General features: G+C 40.2%; 2 protein-coding genes across 2 annotated transcripts in view; one reads left to right on the forward strand and one right to left on the reverse strand.

Annotated features, from left to right (window-relative positions):
- Positions 1-21993, forward strand: part of LOC139948204 (sarcosine dehydrogenase, mitochondrial-like) — a 170807-nt gene that overhangs the window by 35342 nt on the left and 113472 nt on the right. The gene's annotated exons all lie outside the window — the stretch shown is intronic.
- Positions 1-21993, reverse strand: part of LOC139948203 (uncharacterized) — a 71192-nt gene that overhangs the window by 11669 nt on the left and 37530 nt on the right. The window contains exons 3-19 of the mRNA XM_071946275.1: positions 12971-13245; positions 12294-12635; positions 12059-12178; positions 11188-11421; positions 10212-10367; positions 9248-9427; positions 7896-8123; positions 7266-7499; positions 5923-6612; positions 5084-5236; positions 3978-4206; positions 3568-3769; positions 2484-2643; positions 1887-2064; positions 1562-1701; positions 1138-1371; positions 440-543 (exon numbers count right to left, since the gene is read on the reverse strand). Of these exons, the coding sequence (XP_071802376.1) occupies positions 440-543; positions 1138-1371; positions 1562-1701; positions 1887-2064; positions 2484-2643; positions 3568-3769; positions 3978-4206; positions 5084-5236; positions 5923-6612; positions 7266-7499; positions 7896-8123; positions 9248-9427; positions 10212-10367; positions 11188-11421; positions 12059-12178; positions 12294-12635; positions 12971-13245 (3859 nt within the window). The remainder of the gene's footprint in view (positions 1-439; positions 544-1137; positions 1372-1561; positions 1702-1886; positions 2065-2483; positions 2644-3567; positions 3770-3977; positions 4207-5083; positions 5237-5922; positions 6613-7265; positions 7500-7895; positions 8124-9247; positions 9428-10211; positions 10368-11187; positions 11422-12058; positions 12179-12293; positions 12636-12970; positions 13246-21993) is intronic.

Genomic DNA, 21993 nt, shown 5'->3' on the forward strand with positions numbered 1-21993 from the left:
CCTTTTTACATTGTACGCATAAATAGATTCAAAGACAAGCAGAAGACAGGATAGAATGGGGAACGCTTTTTTTCTCGTTTGCTATATGCGGCTAACTGGTTGATGATGGTTGGCTAAGGGTTTTTGAGGTAGCACCATGTGTAAATCTTTTTTATGTGGGAGTGTTGGCTCTGAAAAGAGCCGGTGTTGTCTCGACGTTTCGAACAGTGTACTCTGCTCGTCTTCAGAGAGGCTTTCTTGAGATGAGCAGAGTATGTTCGAAACGTCGAGACCACACTCTTCCCAGAGCCAACACTCCCACAAAGAAGATTACCACATAATTGAACCCGCAAGTTTACTATTTAAGTTTCTTCTTATATATCCACACCATGCAAAGCTTTAAACTGTTCTTATAACAACTTAGAAACAACTTTTTGTTTGTTTTGAATAGAATACATACCTCTGTGCACTGGCATGTTACACCAGCACGTGTTGGTGTACAAGTGCCCCCGTTCCGACAAGGGTTATCTTCACAGTGATGTACTTCAATCTCGCAGTTACGCCCTGTCAAACAAAATTAACAGTCGGAGAAACAGTTAATATCAAGCAGCAAAAATATATCTTGATAAAAAATTTGTATCCCCTAAAGGTCATCCCCTGGCTGCCGCTTCTTAGGGTTCAACTTCAAAAAAGCCTGTAAGCATAAAACTTTGCTGAGCACGGAAAAGTCTTGCTCAACAGAAGCTGGTTACCAGCCAAAACTCCATAAAGTTTACCTTGTTGTAACAAGTGCCCCACTCAATTTTTTGCTAAGCAAAGACATATTTACTAAGCATTTTGTTTTTGCTTCACAGCTTAATGAAATTGAGCCCTAGTTGTATTTGAAACTTGAGTGTGATCCCTGCAGCCGATTTCACAAAACGCTAGAAATAATCCTATCTCGAGTTAGGAAAGTAACTCGTCCTAACTTAGGATGAGTTCAATGCATCCTAACGCCTTTGAATACGGAACTTCACTCGTCCTAAGTCCTAAGATTAACCCTAAGTTAGTAAGAGTTTGGTGAAATCGACAGCTGGCCACACAGCAACTAAAATCTAGTTCTTCTTTACATCTAGTCTTTCTTAATTGCAATTCTTTCTCAATTATTTATAAACTTACCTTCGTATCCCAGTTTACACACACATTCGTAGTCGTTACTCTTCTGCATACAATCCAACGTTCCATTCGGGTTACACGGATCCTCTAGACATTCATTAATGTCTCCTTCGCACCGCTGACCAACGAAGCCCGGCGGACAGTCACAGATGAATGTACCCACGAGGTCTCTACATGTGCCGTTCTGGAAGCACGCCCCATCGAAGCAATCATTCAAGTTAACCTCACAGTTAACACCTGTTAATAATAATAACAGTAATTGGATGTTAGGTACATTTGGTTTGCGGGAACGCCATGTTTGTATCTACTTGCCAGGTAGATTATGTTCTTTTGAGACCTTATCTGGCCTTATATTCTACTACCGCAAAGTAGATTTTTGGAATTCGAAAGACTTCTCAGTTGACCACACCGAGGGACGCTAGCTTACCTTCACTGCCAGCGTGACACGAACAGCTGTACATATTAATGAGGTCGTGGCAGACCCCACCATTCATGCAGGGAAAACTCTGGCATTCGTCAATGTTTATCTCGCAGTTGGGTCCGGCGAAACCAGGTACACACGAACACCTGTAAGAAAGAATTGTACTTAAAAATTAATGGTATTGATCGGGTCAAAGGTTACGATGATAATAACTGACCATGAACTAATGTAAACGAAACAGGGTCCACAGATTTGAAAGGCGGGGATTGAAACCACTTTGCCAACCTGGCATCAAACTGATGAAGGTGTTTATTACTTAAACTCGACTCACCTGTATTGGTTTATCTCGTCATGACATGTGCCACCATTCAGGCAGGGAGCCGACGCACACTCGTATATATTAATCTCGCAGTAGCTTCCCTGGTACCCCGGAATACATTGACAAACATGGCTGGCTCCCTGAGGATGGCACGTTCCGTTATGCAGACACAGGTTCTCAACACGTATACCTGAAGATAGAAATACAAAGGGTTAAAAAGCAATCCTATTTAATTTGAAATAATTGTCAGACTAGTGAAACGAACATTGTGCCGAATTTCATGGCTCTGTTTACAATCACCACTCTCTGCTTACTATGCAAATGTCAAATTTCTGCGCTGGCTGTGTAAGTGAAAAACATGGTGTATGTACGAGCACAAGGAAAAATCCCCTAACCGGTAAAATACGCTTGACATGAGCGCTGAACTCCCTGCTTATGCAAGCGCCATGAAATTGGGCACTGGTCCTGTTGGCTAGTCACTGAAAAAATTTCGGGCAAACTTTATTTATGGAACACTGCAACAGACACATTTTTGTACGTGCCTTTTTTCACCGGCATAAAAGGCATAAACAAGGACAAGAGTTTTATTTGTTAGTCATAAAGTTTTACCTTTATCAGCGGCAGCCACTTCGCAAGAGACCTGATGGACGTCACACAGAGACCCAGTCCACCCTGATCTACACTCACAGGAATACCAATTATCATTCTGTGAGCACGTTGAGCCGTTAAAACAAGGATTGTTGTCTTCACTACACCAATCGATCCATCCCTGTATGACAACAGAAATAATCATTTTAATTATGGCGTCTTAATTAGGGCTCATACCCGTCTCTCACAGACGCACAAGGCCCTTCAACATTCGGTACTTTCCTGGAAGGTATTGTGGAGCAACGTTTTTAAAGTTATAGACCTATTCCTTTTCTAAGCATCGTGTGATGGTTTACAAGGTGCTATGGGCAATCAAACCAGGAAAACCTTGACGAACCCCCTTCTCTTTTAGAGGTTGATATTGTCTTTGAAAAAGCTATGCATTTGAAAAAACCTTTGGAGCACCATGGCAGCCCAGGGCTATAAACTCCCCAATTACAGCCCCCCCCCCCAAAAAAAGGTAAGGGCACAACAATAAAAGTATCCTAATTTTATTGATGGGCTATAAATTCAATTTAATCTACCAAGGGGGAGCGGTTCAACAAAGTTATTCGTGTTTAGATATGAGGCCATCATTGCTGAAGTGCAATCTGGGGGAAAACTGTGCTGGGCAGCACAGTGTACTTTGCTTAGAGTGCTGGGCAAACTTGTTAGTTCTGGACAGGCCCGCCCAGCACTGCCCACCTTGGCTACAACACTTACACTTCAGAATGCACAAAATCATCATCACCGATTTAGTCAGTACAGATGATCGAAATCATCACCCACAGATCATTAGGAATCACCAAGTAAACAAATATTCAGAGTAGATGTTAAATTTGCATCGGGGATAAAGAATATTAATTTTTGGTTTTGAACATAGGATTCGAACTGCCTCTAGCTACCGCGCAATCTCGGTAGTCTAGTTGGTAAGACACTGCTCTAGAATTGCAAGGGTAGTGGGTTTGAATCCCACACGAGAAAATATGCCTGAGTTAACGGTGCTAACACACATCGGTGTATTGGTAAAAAACAAAAATTACAATATTGAGAGGTTTTAACTCACCCCACAGTTCTCTCCTACGTAACCCAGTACACAGTTGCACTTATAGTATCCATTATGATCCACACATGTAGCGCCGTTTAGGCATGGATTAGAACTACATTCATCCACCTGGTACTGGCAGTTAGGCCCGGTATAGGCCGGAGGGCAGCGACAGGTGTATTCGTTGATTCCATCGATGCATGTACCTCCATACAAACACGAACTGTGAAGCAAAAAATACAAGAAGTCTTGACCCCTGGTGCTAATTTCATAGGGCTGGTTATTGGGGATTTTTTTACTTACTATCTTAGCGTTTTGTAATGAGAATCAGAGCTGTGAACATTTGCATCTTACAATCAGGGAGATTTTGTGCAACAATCAGGGAGATTTTATCAAATTTGATCATCAATAAAAACTTGTTTATTATTTACCTGTCTGTGCAGTCCATATCGTTAGTCTGGCAGAACACTCCGCTGAATCCAACCTCACAGGCACATGTAAAACTATCCACGTAGTCGTGACACGTTGCTCCGTTCTGGCACGGGTTCGATTCGCACTCGTTGATCTCGGTCTCGCAATTCTTGCCGGCGAACCCCGCTGCACAATCGCAGGTGTAATCGTTGTTCTCGTCAAAACAGACTGCTCCGTTGTGACAAGGTGCTGGTTTAGGAAAAATAGAAGGGAAAAAAAAAACCCAGATGAACAACAGGAAATACAAGAATAAGATAGACATATGTGATGCGATCTTGCAAAAGAGTTATTCGGACCTTCCTTCCTGATATTAAATTGTTGCAGTACCCGCTGCTAAAGTATAGGATTCGAACTGCGCCTAAACATCTGCTCTAGAACCGCATTTGGAGAAACATGCCAAAACAGGCCATATAAATTTACATTGAGACAACAGCTACATCGTGGTTTTCAAACTGTCGTTCGTAAAATGGGCACACACAAAATGTGTATCACCCATGATTGTGTTTCTGCAAAGTTGCATTTGATGTACACAAGTTTTATAACAACAGGTTGTTCTTAAAGGCAGTGGACACTATTGGTAATTACTCTCTTGTAAAACCTCTCTTGATAACGAGTATGGGGAGAGGTTGATAGTATAAAACATTGTGAGAAAAGGCTCCTTCTGAAGTGGAGTAGTTTTTGAGACGGAAGTAATTTTCCACGAATTTGATTTCGAGACCTCAAGTTTAGAATTTGAGGTCTCGAAATCAAGCATCTGAAAGCACACAACTTCGTGTGACAAGGGTGTTTTTTCTTTCATAGTTATCTCGCTACTCCGACGAACAAACAAGCTCAAATTTTCACAGGTTTGTTATTTTATGCATATGTTGAGATACACCAAGTGAGAAAACTGGTCTTTGACAATGACCAATAGTGTCCACTGCCTTTAATTGTATTGTATTGTATTGTGTTGTTTTTTATTCCGAAACTGGAACAGACCCCATAATAACCTTCCAGGGAATAACAATATTATAATAATAAGTAAAACTTAATAAACTGAAATAGCTTTTGAATGCTAGCCTCTTACCTGATGCGCATTCATCAATGTTCAGGATGCAGTCTTTCCCGCCATAGCCCGGTCGACAGATACATTCATAAGAGCCAAAGGTATTATTACATTGAGCTCCGTTATGACACGGTGGATATTCACATTCGTTGATGTCACGATTGCAGTATTCACCTACAAAGCAACATAAAAACATCAGTTATTCATTCGACTCGCAACTATAATCACTTATAATAGTGGTTTCTTTATAAAGCGCTCATATCCGTTACTCAGTGGCCCTAAAGGTGCTTCCAAACCAAAGAAGCAGCGATAATGGTTAAGTGTCTTGCTCAGGGACACAAGTGTCACGACGGGGACTCGAACCCACACTCTGCTGAACAGAAACACATCAGCTTGAGTCAGAGCTATTATCCGCTCGGCCACAACACACAACAACTATTAAAAACCAACTCCACAGATGAAGAACATCCTAATCGTTTCAGAGTACCAATGAAATAAACTCAAAATCTGATAACGTCAACTACTGAACAGCAGGGCAAAATCTCATAAAGCTGCTTTAGCACAAAAACCTGCTAAGCAAAGCTTACCAGAAAAAGGTTACCAGCTAAAGTACCATTTTACATGTACAAAATGTAACTGGCATCCTGCTTAATTGCGCTTAGCGGGAAAATATTAAGCAATGTATTCTGCTGATAAGCATCTCTCTGAAATTGGGCCCAGAGCAAACTGTTCAAGTTACCCCAGAGAAATTTGATTCTTCACATAGTTGCATAGTTGAACTTACTCAGTTCTAGCAAAAGAGTTGGCAATACTTTTGATTTATCAGTAAATAATTTTAATTTTGTTAGCAGAAAACTTACCAGTATAGCCACTTGCACACTTGCACCGGTAACCGCCATAGTTCGGATACACAACACACGTAGCTCCATTCTCGCAGAGATGGTTCTCACACGGCTGAAGTATGTCGTCGCATATCTCACCGGTATACGGCGGGATACAAACACACTCGTACGAGTTCACGTCGTCGATACAAGTCCCGTTATTATGACACGCATTCTCGACGCAATCGTCGATGTTGATCTCGCAATTGGGACCGGTGTAACCCACTTGACATTCGCACGTGAAGGAGTCCAAACCGCTGGTACATCGTCCACTGTGCTGACACGGATTGGAACTACACTCGTCGATGTCGGTGTTGCAGCGAGTGCCACCGTACCCTCTCGGACATTCGCACTCGTATTCGTTGACGCCATCTTGGCACGTACCGCCGTTTTCACACGGGTTGCTCTCGCATTCGTTGATACCCGATAAGCAGTACGGATCGTGATATCCAGAAAGGCACGAACAGATGAAACCATTGACGTCGTCGAGGCATGTTCCGCCGTTCGCGCACGGAGTTGATTCACATTCATTGATGTTTACTTCGCAGTGTACCCCTTCATAGCCGGGTATACAGCTACATTCATAGCCGTTGATGTAATCAATGCATCTGGCGCCGTTCTGACACGGATTCGATGAGCACTCGTACACATTCACTTCACAGTTGGCTCCTAAGGAAAGAAATATATCAACAGAAAATTACAATACATTAATTTTTGTATCACTTTCTAAAGTACGATTTTCATAAATTCCTAATACAGCCAGTGATGTTTGAATGAAGTTCTGTCCTTTTTCTTGTGTGTTTATGAGGGTTTAGTTTCTCCAAGTTCCCTGTTAAAAAAAAAAAATATATATATATATATATATATATGAGGGATCTATTTACATCACAACGCTGGATGGCCACTTTAAGGTGAGGGCTACACTAAACCAATTTGGGCTTTTGACCCAAATCAACTGCCACCAGGGGCACGTTACTAACTGCTCAGAGACTGGGGCTGAAACAGGGCTATCCCCTTTGCAGTCCATAAGATTGTAGGCACGGGTTTCACCTGTCATCATTAAGTGAAATCATGTAGAGTACTTGCTAAAGCCAGTGTGAATGCGAAGTGTATTATGACGTTACAAAGGTTGTTTTTTCGCGGTGAATGTTTCGCAGAAATTGAGCACAGCTCAGCTATTCCGAATTTGTGATGTCAAAATTCGTATCGCATTCGATTTGCAGGAAGTATGAACCTGGCTTTACTCTGGCGAAAATACACAAAAAAATGAAAGCATTCTAGAAATAGTTGTCCACGTCGAAAAACAAAAAATAACATCTTACCTTCTGTGCCTGCAACGCAAAAACATTGGTGTGTGCCGACCATGCCGATACATCTACCCCCGTTCTGACACGGCTGACCTAGACACTCATCAATGAGGTTCTGACAACGTCTTCCTTCGTATCCATCGTTGCACTGACAGATGAAACTGTTGAGGCCATCGACGCAGCGTCCGTGTAGGCACGTGTCAGCGTCGCAGTCATCGACATCATTCTCGCAGTGATCGCCAGTGTAACCTGAACGCAAGAGTTATACATTGCAATTATTAAAAACAAACTAGTAAGAAATAATACTCTATCGGTATTGGATAGGCCTGGGCGACTAGTGACATTTACTACTCGCACCTCAAATAGTTGCAACCAAACAGACAACAGCTACATGAATATTCATAAACACACCAACCCAGCAGACAGCTACATTAATATTCATACACTACACTAACCTACCAGACAGCTACATGAATATTCATTGAAAAACTCAGAAAGCTATACATGAATATTCATAAACACACTTACCCAGCAGACAGCTGCATGAATATTCATGAATACACTACACTAACCTCCCAGACAGCTACATGAATATTCATTAATAAACTCAGAAAGCAATACACGAATATTCATTAACACACTTACCTGGCAGACAGCTGCAAGAATATTCATTCCTGCCGTCGTGGCAAGTGGCTCCGTTGACACACGGATCCGACCGGCACTCGTCTATGTTGGTCTCGCAGCGGTCACCCTGGAACCCTTCTAGACACTGACACTCGTACATACCGATCCGATTGATGCAGATCCCATCGTTAAGGCAGTCACTGTTGGCACACTCGTCGATGTCCTCCTCACAGTATAGGCCCGTATAACCTGAGGGGTCAAAGGTCGAGAGGTTAAAGGTCAGGAACCTGCGTAAAGTTGTGCAACAGTTATTCTCTTGTATGGGATTTGAGGCATTGCATGGTGAGGTATCAATATATATTTAGTTTGCGGTAACAACACGTGTGTATCTACTTGCCAGGTAGAGTTTGTTATTTAACGAACTGTCTTGCTATATATATGGATTTTTCTGGAGACTACTTGGGCGGAAGGTAGAAAAACAGCCGGGAAAACTACTTTATTTTTTTTTGTAGCTTATACCCCTTGGGTGGATATGTTTTTGCCTTTTATAAATGTCTTTATTACTATTACTATTACTGTTACTGTTACTGTTACTGTTACTGTTACTGTTACTGTTACTGTTACTGTTACTGTTACTGTTACTGTTACTGTTACTGTTACTGTTACTGTTACTGTTACTGTTACTGTTACTGTTACTGTTACTGTTACTGTTACTGTTACTGTTACTGTTACTGTTACTGTTACTGTTACTGTTACTGTTACTGTTACTGTTACTGTTACTGTTACTGTTACTGTTACTGTTACTGTTACTGTTACTGTTACTGTTACTGTTACTGTTACTGTTACTGTTACTGTTACTGTTACTGTTACTGTTACTGTTACTGTTACTGTTACTGTTACTGTTACTGTTACTGTTACTGTTACTGTTACTGTTACTGTTACTGTTACTGTTACTGTTACTGTTACTGTTACTGTTACTGTTACTGTTACTGTTACTGTTACTGTTACTGTTACTGTTACTGTTACTGTTACTGTTAGGGATTACTGTTACTGTTACTGTTACTGTTACTGTTACTGTTACTGTTACTGTTACTGTTACTGTTACTGTTACTGTTACTGTTACTGTTACTGTTACTGTTACTGTTACTGTTATTGTTATTGTTATTATTATTATTATTATTATTATTATTATTATTATTATTATTATTATTATTATTATTATTATTATTATTATTATTATTAGTATTAGTATTAGTATTAGTATTATTATTATTAGTATTAGTATTAGTATTATTATTATTATTATTATTATTATTATTATTATTGTAGGATCTGGGTAAGCCGTTGACCTTAGACATGACATTTGAACTAACCTCTGACACAGATGCATTGGAACAGCCCTCGCAGGTCCAAACATGTGGCGCCGTTGACACACGGATGTGATGAACATTCGTTGATGTTGATTTCACAGCGGGTGCCACTGTAGCCGGGCACGCAGTTGCAAAGGTAGGAGCCAAAAATGTTGACGCAAGTTCCTCCCAGCTCACAAGGACCTGACGAGAAAGGGAAAAAAAGGAAAATAAATCCAACACTGATTACAGCGTGTCATGGCCGAGCGGTTAAGATCCCAAATTCAAGCTTTGCTGTTTGATCAGCAGAGTGTGGGTTCAAGTCACGGTCGTGACACTTGCTACGTAAAATCGGGGAGATAGATTGATGATACCCAAGCCTACATCCGTATGGACTGTAAAAGGGTTAACCCTGTTTCAGCCCTAGGAGTAGGTGGCAATGGCCTCTGGAATAAAACAATTGTAGCCCACACCTTCAAGTGGCCTTCAGGCCTTGTGTGTCTGGCAACTTGCATAAAAATAGAAAAATTAAAAACTACTTTTGTTGTCAATATTAACATAATTTAGTAAAGCAGCTTTTTCAAGGGGTTACAAACGGCTACAGCAAAAAAATGAAAAACCAAAGAGGATATCAAACAAGTAAGGCTCCAGTAGGATTTGAAACTTTGCATGGTGGAAATACGCTATAGTAAAGGTTAGCTGTAAAGCCATGATAACAATAATCTCTAAATGAGTTGGGGTGGTTCTGAAAAGAACCGTTGGTTTCAACGCAACGCTGATGCTGATTAAGTACTGTTGATGCGGATTAGCTAGGTGAGGCTTAAGATACTTACATGTATCGCTTTTTAGTGGTTTTTCTTGAAACTATAAATAGGCCTACAACTATTTGTTTGAATCTTTTAAATGTTTTAACCTTATGGGAGTATTTGAACTTACTTTTTGGGGATCTAATAAATAATAATTGCATTGAATCAGAGGGTCAACTTACTGTAGATACACTCGTCCAAGTCGATGGAGCAGTCACTCCCTTCCAGACCCCTCGGACATTCACAGTCAGCTTCCCCGGTGCTTGGGTTTGTGTGACATGTTGACGTTTGGGAGCAGGGATTACTAACGCAGGCATCTTCAAGATGGCAATATATCCCTGCAAAAGAAAATCATAATAATGTAAGATGTGGATGAGAGGAAATCTTTTGAAGAAAATAGAAGCTACTAACGAGAGAATATTCTGACTCTGGCACATTTGTGCGGTGTCATAGCCGAGGGGTTAAGAGCACTTGATTTGAGCTCTGTTGTTTGATCGGCAGAGTGTGGGTTCGAATCCCGGTCATGACACTTCCTACGTAAAATTGTGGAAGGTAAAGCTTTCTGCTCTACCGGCCAGGCTTGGGACTGATTGATACCCAAGCCAACATCCGTATGGACTGTAAAGGGGTAACCCTGTTTCAGCCCTAGGAGTAGGTGACAACCAACGGCCTCAGAAAAAAAGAGGTTGTAGCCCACACCTTGAAGTGGCCTCCAGGGCTTGTGTGTCTGGCGACTTGCATAAAATAAAACAAAATTAAGAATAGAAAGGAATGAGTTATGTTAACCGCGGTGGATTTCACAAAGGTTGTCCTAACTTAGGACTAGTCCTAGGCAATGCAAAAAGATAGGACCAGTCCTAAGTTAGGATGAGTTACTGGTCCTAACTTAGGACTGGTCCTATCTCTTAGCATTGCCTAGGACTAGTCCTAAGTTAGAACTACCTTTGTGAAATCCATCCCAGGCCTGTGAGTGGTCATGTAAACTAAAAGCAAAAACACTACATGATGTAAGAATGATCGTGTAACGTCAAATGAGCGCGTCACACATTTACGCTGGTCGAATTCTGGCACCCCATTAATCCAGTAACTAATAATCTCAAATTATTGCAGATCTCAAATTATTGCAGATGTACACTAATTGTTGCTAGTGTTTCCTACCAGTATATCCAGTGGCGCAGACACAACTGAACTTGTCGTCGAGATCTTGGCATGTCGCTCCGTTACGACACGGGTTCTGCAGGCATGAGTTGATGTTGAGTTGGCAATTCTTTCCTTCCCACCCGTACACGCACAGACATTCGTAATCGCCGTCCACATTCCGGCATGTAGCTCCGTTAATACAGAGGTTCTGCTGCTCACTACACTCATCTATGTCTGTTTCGCAGTACTGGCCTATATCATTAAAACAAAACAAAAAATAATAATACTGAATATTCATATTGCTGTCAACAAAAATCGAACAGAGAAGGTGCGTTTTGCTGGCCACTTCTACAGGAGCAAAGACGAACCATAGTCCAAAATTGTTCTGTGGACCTCTAAGCATTGGAAGAGGTAACCTGGTAGACCTGCACTAACGTACAATGTCATTCTCAAAATGGATACGGGTCTGGAATCAGCAGATTTCAAGTCGGCAACTGGGGGACAGAAAGGGCATGGGGAATTATCCTGATGCGAGGACATTACTTGACTTAAGCAAGTAAGCGAGCAAGCCTTTATATAGTGCAGTATCCACCTAAGGTGCTCGAAAAAAATTACATCAATATAGAAGGGTACAAAAAAAATTTGCATCAATATTGAAAGGTGAAACAACCAAGAAGGAAGAGGGACCAGTAAGATGAAGGGAAAGCAAAGAAAGAAAAGACTAGTGAAAAGCTGTCTGAAACAAATGAAATTTCAATCTGTCTTTAAATGTGTCCCCGGTGCTACTATACTGAATGTGTGAGTTGAGAAAAATTGCCAAGCAGTATTTTTCTGCTTAACAGCTTTGATGAAATTGGCCCCCAGAATAAGTGAAATGAAACATACATACCTGTGTATCCGGAGTCACACTCGCAAGTGTACATGTCCACGCCATCAACACAGCCGCCGTGAAAGCAACCGTGGTCGACGCAATTATCAATATCGATCTCACAGTGGTATCCCGTATAACCTAACCAAAGGAAACAATGTCAGTATATCATGTATCCATCTTTTCTAACAAGTAATTACTTTCAATTAGTGTTATTCTAAAAAAAAAAATTATACAGATTGGAGGAAACTCTTACCTGCCAGACATGAGCATTCGTAGTTATACTGTCCAGACAGACGGATGCACACCCCTTCATGTAAGCACGGGCTCGGCTGGCACGGTACGAAGATAGATTCGCATCTCCTACCGGTGTAGTCTACCGGGCATCGACATACGAAGGTCCCGATCTGATTCATGCATGTTCCGCCGTTGTTACACTGCAGTGGGTTCTCGGTGCACTCGTTGATATCGGTGGTGCAGTTCGGACCGCGGTAGAACTCTGTACAGGTGCATGTGTAGCCAGTGGCGTGCGTGTTACACGTTGCTCCGTTCTGACACGAGTTACCCACACAGTAATCAATCATATTACAATTGTCACCTGTGGATAAATGATATAAAAATATTTTAAAGAATTTTTAGAGAAATTTGCATAGCGAGAACCCTGTAATTGGATTGAAGAACAGTTCAATTAAGGCTATCAGCTGTGGATTTCACCACACCCTACCTAACTAAAGAATAATCTTAGGACTTAGGACGAGTTAAGTTCCGTATCCATAGACGTTAGGATGCATTGAACCCATCCTAAGTTAGGACAAGTTACTCATCTTAACTCGAGATAGGATTAATCGTAGCGTTTCGTGAAACTGGCTGTAGGGGTCGGAAAGATACCTTACGTAGATCCAATCCCCTAGAGGTAGAGGTCGTCCAACTTACCTGTAAAGCCAGCTTTACATGCGCATGTGTACTCAGTCAGCGAGTCCGGCAGTAGATTACATCGCCCCTGGTTCAGACAAAGGTTCTCGTTCTGGCACACATTGTCGACCTGAAGCTCACACACAGAGTTCCTCCATTGGATGGAACATTCGCATCTGAAGATTGGGGCGCCGCTACCCTGGAATTCCACGACGCATGTGCCCCCGTTCATACAGGGGTGCGCATTGCAGGGGTCAGTATATTGGCAGCGGTCTCCGACATGACTACTGGGGCATCTGGAATGAGAGAAACAAAACGTGGAATTTTGTTTTTATTTTGCATTGTGGACAAAGAATATAATTTGTTTTAACCTTTAAAACAATGAATATTAAGCACTGTATACACAATACTCTCCTGGGTTCTATGAAGAGAAGGAAAAAGCAATGAAATCATCGCCAGTGTTTCTTTATTCCCTCATTTCTATTTCAATTACAAATTCTTTGGTATCCTGGGCCTAATTTCATAGGGATACTTAAAAAAGCAGAAAATATTGCTACACGATGTTTTTTTTGTAAAGAAACTTAAAACAATGTAGCTATGATAATGCGGGAAAAGGGGGAGTTCATCATGTTGCACAACAAATGCTGTGTGCGCTGCAATTAAAGAGAGGAAATTTTAAAAAGAAGGAAAGAGACTATAGACAACTGTAATTTACAAATCCCTTCATTTTAAACTTTAGTTTTGTGATTAGATGGGCGTTTCTTTGAAGCCAGAAATTAACGCATGGCAAATACATTGTTATTCAGCCAGCAACCTATATGTATGTAAACCCAACCTTAACCCCGTAAGAAACAGGGGTCGAAATTGCTACTAGCCCGCTAGCCCGGGACTACCAGATTTACAGCCGGGCTACTCATTTTTCCAGTTTGATAGCCCGACGGGCTAGTGGAAAAATAATGCAAAAATCATCATCACAAACAATAAAGAACTATGTTATTGGTGTATTGTAAAGTTTGAGCCGTGACGCGAGACATAATGTGTCTTTCAGGCTACCAAAATCTAATCAGGGCTACTAAAAATTATTGGTCACTAGCCCTGCTGACTACCATGGAAATACACTTAATTTCGACCCCTGAGAAATAATTATACAGGCCTGATACTTCATGGAGGCAACAGAGATGATTGCCTCCATTGTCCCTTTTCATTGCCTTGGTGCCCATGAAATGCTGTAGTAGAAATTTACAATTTCCTCATAGGGTGCCCTTTACCAAGAAGAAAATGCCTTGGTGCCCCTGCCCTTTCAAAAACGAAGCATACAGGCCTGATTATAATAACAAAACAAATAAACAAATAAACAAATACACGTCATTTAGGGCCCTACTTTAGTCTTAAGTTTCCATTAGAAGACATAGATAGAATAAACAGGAGAAACAAACTATCAAGCGTTTAACAAAAGTTTTAACAAAACCTCAAGGCTAACTATTTTTTTATAAATCTACACATTATATGATTCATCGTCAGTGTTTCTTAAAACTCCGTGAATAATAATCCAACAATCCGGGGGATTTTTAACGAGATTCAGCACAGAATAAAAACCCAGGCAGGCAACTGATCCTTATGAGTGTATCGCAACAAAGCACATTCCAAATCCTGTTTTTGTTGACAAATCCAAAATGATCTCCCGCCCGACGAGCACAGATGGGAAATTTAAGCTGCCTATTGAACGGAGCTTTCAGGATAGTAGCAAGGGCAGAGAACACACAATGATGTATCGTCGCTTTGCGATAATACGGATATTCTTTCACTAAGGATCTTAAACATGGGAGGATGAGGGTTGAGGTCTTCCCACGCACAGCCAGAGAAGGGGAACATACTGAGTGTCATTATTACACAATCTGGCGTCATTCACAAAGATAATTCCATGTTTTAGAAAGTAGTTTTTTAACACAAATGGATGAGTTTCTATGCACAGTTAGAGAGGCGCAAACATACTGGGTGTTACAGCTAGAGTGGAGGAGCACAGCTAGAGTAGGGAAGAACATCCTGGGTGTCATTATGACACAATCTGGCGTCATTCACAAAGATAATTCCATGTTTTAGAAAGTGGTTTTTTTTAAAACAAACTTACGAGTTTCTATGCACAGTCAAAGTGGGGGGAGAACATAAAGGGGGTCATTATTTAACAATCTGGCACCATTCACAACGATAGTTCTGTTTTAGAAAGCAGTTTTTTTGTTACACAAATTGACAAGTTTCTATGCAGAAACTACATGTAGTCTGCTCAGGACTACAAAGGTTGATAGTGGAGTTTGTATGGATTTCTAAAAATTGCTTTTGCATATTTTGGAGCTTCTGGTAAATAGAGTTTAATGGTCGAGATTGGTCGAGAGTGGTCTGCAAAGTAATTGTCAGAAAAAGAAACATTCAGTTTCTAAGAAAAACATTTACTTGTGGACTAAGATTTTTTATTTTCAAACTAATTGAACTTTTCACTAAACGACCTTTGGATTAAATATGAGATAGAATTTGCAATTAACGACCTTACATAGCACCTAGCACCCAACAGCAGTTGGACAGGAGGGACTAAGATTTCTTGCAGGTTTTTTTTTGATGAAATGAAAATAGAATTAGAATTAGTTTTTTTTTTATCAGTGCTTGACGCTCGCTTTAAAGTTGCTACACAAGCCAAATATTTTATGAAATGGGGAAATAAAATTAGCTGAACCCTAAATGTAATTTGAAAAAAAGGAAATAAAAGTTTCAGAAGTTCCAGTTTCAAAATGATAAACCTAAAAGAAATATACACATTACACTGTGTTACGTAAGTTGTACTTAAAACCAAACTTAACCAAAAGGTTTTGGATTTTACAAGTTACAGTTATGAACAAAAAACAGGTATTTCTTATAATTGTGTTTAAAAACACCAGAGAGGACACGCAGCAATGTAAGTATCTTTTAAAGGCAGTTGACACTATTGGTAATTACTCCAAATAATTATTAGCATAAAACCTTTCTTGGTGACGAGTAATGGGGAGAAGTTGACGGTTTAAAACATTGTGAGAAACGGCTCCCTCTGAAGTGCCATAGTTTTCGACAAAGAAGTAATTTTCCACGAATTTGATTTTGAGACCTCAGATTTAGAACTTGAGGTCTTGAAAATCAACCATCTAAACGCACACAACTTCGTGTGACAAGGGTGTTTTCTTCTTTCATTAATATCTCGCAAGTTCGATGACCGATTGAGCTCAAATTTTCACAGGTTTGTTATTTTATGCATATGTTAAGATACACCGACTGTCAAGGCTAGTCTTTGACAATTACCAGAAGTGTCCACGGTCTTTAAGTTCTGCTTTTTGAAATCCAGTGAAACATCTCAAATAAAGATACTCTGCAAAAAGTGCAAACAAGTAGGCCTACTTAACATTGTAAATTATATTTTTAGCATGAACTCAATGGCACAGAGCTTGCACTAGGAATATAGCAAGGAGATTTCTATCTATGGGGTTATAGTTCTACAGTACATGTACTGTACAGTCACAGGTTTTTCTGCAAACAAACCAACACCAATAATAAACTGCCCCATGCTTACATATAGCCACCCTCCCTCCTGAATTATTCATGAGGTCCATGGACCAATGGGTGCAAAGGGGTCGCGAGCTGGAAGGACAGGTGCGCATACTTAATGAGCTTGTTTACTCCCCTATGGTGGCCTGTGCAAACCCTATGGGTGAACTTTTTTTGGGGGGGAGAGACCACCACACTTGATAAAAAAAATATAGTTCCTGAAAAAGGGTAGGCATGCATGAACCATAGAGAAAGGAACACATTGGAAGTAATGCAATTGCATAATAAAAATTGGGCACAGCGAACAAATACAGGCAAGCAACTACAATGGGTTTAAAAAGGTAGAAGGAATACTGTTTGTGCAAGTCCCCGTTTTTTCTTCTTCTTCTCTTTCAACTTTATCCCAGAGGAACTGATGCATGTACGTGATGGACAATGGAAAGAAAAAGTGTGTACAAATAAAAATCAGTGGAATGGAGACTTCAGTGCCAGACGACGATTATTACAGATCCCAGTGCGGAGCAGACTGCAGTCTAAAATCGTTCTGTAGCTTTTTATTTGATTCCAAAGGAGGCCTCGGAATAAACCCACAACACTTGCCGTGGTGCCCTGTATTTTTTTCTGTGGTGCCCTTTGCAAAGTTCCAATACAATTTTACCCTTTTCTCCCGAAAGAGGTGCCCTTACCAGAGGGAAATTACTGTGCCCTTTCCAGAGCTAAGTGCAAGGCCTATTTTTGTCTTTACAGAAAAATACCTTAAAATGCATGAAACTTAATCCCTCACTTTTTACGGGTATCTCTCAATAATTAGTTTCTAAAACAATTTTGGGTGACACTCCAAAATTAAGGCCTGTTTTGGGCTAACTGGACAGAAAAATCCCCTGTAATGCATGAAACTTAAACACCTTACTTTTCAGTAATTAGTTTTTAAAACAATTTTGGGGAAAACTTCAAAATAATCCAAAACAGAGTGTTCTCACTACTTAAGGAGAGGCAGAGAAAGCCTGGCTTTGGCCCCCAGGATGTGTTAGCCTGTTCCCACCCATTATCAAAGATCTACTCTGGTGATAAGGGGCTTCATCCTGCTTCATTAGTGATGGTAATAATAAAGGAACGGCCCCAGGCTATGTTATTTTAATGATGGGAATTTCTGCCTGGCATAAAGTATCGGCAAATCGTAATTTTCTTTTCAACTGCACTCACCCTCCCCCTTCCTCCGAAAACCCCCCAACAAAATGGAAACAAAAACAAGTAAAATTGTCATTCAAATTCGTCCCCTAGCATGATTCTCTCATCTGAAGTAGTGAGAACACTTTTTCTGTTCTGGATTATTTTGGAGTTTTCCTCCAAATTGTTTTACACACTAAGACATACACCTACATTACTTACTCAAAGCAATTAAAAACAACTTGTTATTTGGTATTAATACCCTTATAATCCGACGAAATATGCTTGACAAATTATTTTTGGCGCGGAATTCCCTACTTCCGCAAATGCCATTTCTTCGCTTTATACAATGTAGCAGAGCCATGTAATAGGTACAGCAAAAACAATAGAGGGTTACTTTTGGGTCAGAAGAGGGTATTAATAGCAGAGGGCTCCATGGTCAAAGTGTTGACCCGAGGGGTTGGGGATATCTAATCAAACTCATGTATACACATGACCAGAATGAACCCTCCCAACTTAACTTAGCCTGCAACAAGGAACCGACTGGTCCATGGTTTCCTTGCTCTATGGTTCATACAGTGACCCGGAGGGTGTGGAGGGGGGTGGGATGTATCTATATCACTCGTAGCACCAGATTCCAGACCAAAGTATAGAATGAACCAACCCTCCCAACTTAACTTAGCCTGAAACAAGGAACCGACTGGTCCATGGTTTCCTTGCTCTATGGTTCATACAGTGACCCGGAGGGTGTGGAGGGGGGGGGGGGGGTGGGATGTATCTATATCACTCCTAACACCAGATTCCAGACCAAAGTATAGAATGAACCCTCCCTGCTTAACAATATCCTGAAACTAGGGAGGCCATGGTGGTACCATCAGTACAACTTACTATTAGTAGAATGAACCCTCCCTACCTAACTTACTACCTCCATGCTTAGCCTAAAATCATGGTTGGACCCACACACCAACCACCCGCCCACCAACCCACCACTGACCCTATGGATATGACAGTCTAGAGTTTCACTTGATCCAGCTTGTTATCAAAGAACAGGCTGCACCCCTAGGGTCAAATTAAGGAACCCACTGGTCCCCTTTTGAAATATAACTCCTAAAGACGGACAAAATCTCTACTCAACTGTGGTGGCCCTTTAAGAGTGTTGATGCTTGATTTACATAAGCTTAACATCCTGGATGTTATATTTTTTTTACTGGGAAATGACCTGGCCCCAATTTCATAGAGCTGCTTCTAGTTTATTGCTCCATGCTTGAAGGCACTGGACACCTTTGGTAATTGTCAATGACCAGTATTCTCACTTAGTGTATTCCAGCATATATGCATAAAATAACAAACCTCAATTGGTCGTCGAAGTTGCAAGAGAATAATGAAAGAAGAAAAAAAACAATTGTTGCACAAATGGGTGTGCGACAGGTAACCGATAAAAGGCATCAGGTCCGAAGTATTTTTTTTAAATAAAATATTTCAAATCAAAATACTGTACAATATTGAAAGCTGCTGTACTCCACCCAAGTAAGTTTTTGTTTACTTTGATTTTAATGGGGGTCAGTGAGTGCCAAGCATATCTGTGTACCTTCCCTTTAACCCAAATAGTCTTCAAATAGTAATGAGATTTCTGAAGTACGTGTACATGTAGGCTCTTCAAGTAATTCCATGAAACTGACTTATGCGAGGAATCTAGGTCAATACCATCGCCATCGACTCTACAAGTTCACGTCCTTTCCATGTTTAAAAAAACATATACGTTTTTACTGGCATTCAATTTAAGAGTGGTGAGCCATTGTACACGTATATCTTTTTGGACACTTTTGGTAATTACTCAAAGAAAATGTATGTACCGGTATATCAACATAAAAACTTACTTGGAAATAAGCAACAATTTGGATAGCTGTTGATAGTATAAAACATTGTGAGAAAAGACTCCCTCTGAAGTAATGTAGTTTTTGAGAAAGACCTAATTTCTCACAAAAAAATTTGATTTAAAAAAAGACTTCGGGCCTGAAACCTTAGAGCACAAACAATTGTGTTTTTCTTTCATTATTCTCTCGCAACCTCGATAACCAATTGAGTTCAACTTTTCACAGGTTTGTTAAGATACACCAAGTGAGAAGAATAGTCTTTGACAATTACAAAAGGCTTCCAGTGTCTTTAAAGGGTTGAAAGTCCAGACTAATACACAGTTTTGACCCAATTCACCTGTCGTCATCTTCAGAATAATCTTGGAACCACCATACTGGTGGGCAATGTAACTGTGCGTTATTCAATGAAGTGCGCATTTTAGGCGACGCGGCGTTTACCCGTAAATCTAGTAACAACCAAAATGGTGAGCGTCGCACAGTCGTCTCGCGTGTGAAGTGCATGAAAATATTATACAATAACTCCTATTAAAATCCTCTTCCCAGTTATCTGTCATCACCATCCAGAGATGTGAAACTCTGGAATTCTCTTTCACATAAGAGAGACTAATTGTTTTAGTTTCACATCAACAATACTTTATTGCGAATTAAATTTTATGAAAAATGAAGAGTGTACTTTTGATTAAAAAGTGAAACAAATACAAGGAAATAAAAAAAAAAAAATAACATAATATTAAAACTTATATTCTTGCGATCCATTTGTGTATTTTTATTTAGTACTAGCAAAACTGTCTCAAACCTGACGTACTGATTTTACTCTGTATCAGTCTCTTTAAGACCAAATCAAAATAAAAACATGTTTAACATCCCCGCCCGCTTCTTTTTTAGAGGCTGCCTCTTAAAATAAAAACATTTTTTTTAAATGACATAAGAGGATATATTTTTAAGATCTCAGCAATAAAAAACCCCAACCAAGTCAATTGTCTGAAAAAATGTGCCAGGCGATCATTTTATAAGAAAAAAAAAAAGCCCCCCTTTCTTTTTTCAAAAAGGGAGTACGCTAAGCATGTTTTTTTGTATTTGGCCTAATGTAACCCAGTTTTAAATTCGAAGGTAATTTTAGGTAAAGTGCAATGCCTTCAAATGCATGGATAGGGTTTCCAAAAGTTGTTGCTGATCAAAAGTTACCGGAAAACTTATTTTGGCAACAGGTGGCGACACAAAATAGCCCCAGAAATAACTCTGTCTGCAGATTGAAGCTCTCTGCTGTGCGGACTAAAAAAAAAAAAAATTCAGCCCTTGAAGTTCGTTTTTCAAGGTCCACAGCAATTTCCTTCCGGTAAGGGGCACTTGTTTTTGTATTGGAATTTTGCAAAGGACACCACAGCAAAAGCACAGGGCACCACGGCAAATGCTGTGAGTGCGTAGTCCATTTTCTTCCTCCATGGTTATTTTGAGGCTGAACTTGTGAGGAGAAACATATGTTCAACAGTTTCTGAAAGTTGCTCAAAAGAAGCTGTCCCAAGTTAATGAAATGTTCATGAAAGTACATGATAGGCATGGCAGAGCTTTTAAAACAACAACTTTCCATCGAAATTTTATATCATTCCTGATTTCATTGTCTGTTGAATGTTCTGATTTGACCAGACAAAAATTCTGTTTTTATACGATGACTGAATTTCACATTGGGTATCAGAAAACGATTTAATCAATCGCTGAAGTGCTGGATGGAATCATTTTGATTACAAAATACGAAGTCTCCTGACGATGACTAGAGCAAGCTAGTCGAAACGTTGAGATCAATTCAGAACTGACTCCACGGCAGTACAGTTAATTACGATCCTATAAGCTAAAGTAGTAGTCCAGTCTACTTTCTATACCATCTCCCCTGGTAATAGTTAAAAAGCAGGACAGTTCTTTGCAGAACTGAGAAGTCTCTCGAACCTCCGATTATCTACTCCGCGGCAGTAGAATAAAGCAAGACAGTTCTCTAAGAACAAACTCTACCTGGCAGGTAGATACACACATGGTGTTACCCCAAACCAAATTTACACAAAATACTAAGACTGAACAAGTTTTGTGTACACTCAATGCCAATATCGAGTTAGCAAATGATGATTTTTGAGTAGCAATCGATATATTTTGTGTACAGCATTTGGCACTGCTATACAAGGGAAATTGTTCACTGGATATAATTTTGCACATGATCGCACTGTACATGTGTGTACTTCTACTGTGCCGCCATTGAATGGCGAAAAGGATTTAAAATTGGAACCGCTGAGCAGGTACGCTACCTTAGGCACGCAACGTGCACACCTGTTGCAGCAAGAATAGAATAGTACCCGTTACCAATTCAACATGTCTGCATTCCAAACAAGCTACAACACTAGAGCCACCATTATGGCCAAGTTAAAAAATAAAACAGTTGATCGTCTGGGTTTT

This window comes from Asterias amurensis, chromosome 15 (assembly GCF_032118995.1).
Source record: "Asterias amurensis chromosome 15, ASM3211899v1".
In the NCBI taxonomy this organism is placed as follows: Eukaryota; Metazoa; Echinodermata; class Asteroidea; order Forcipulatida; family Asteriidae; genus Asterias; species Asterias amurensis.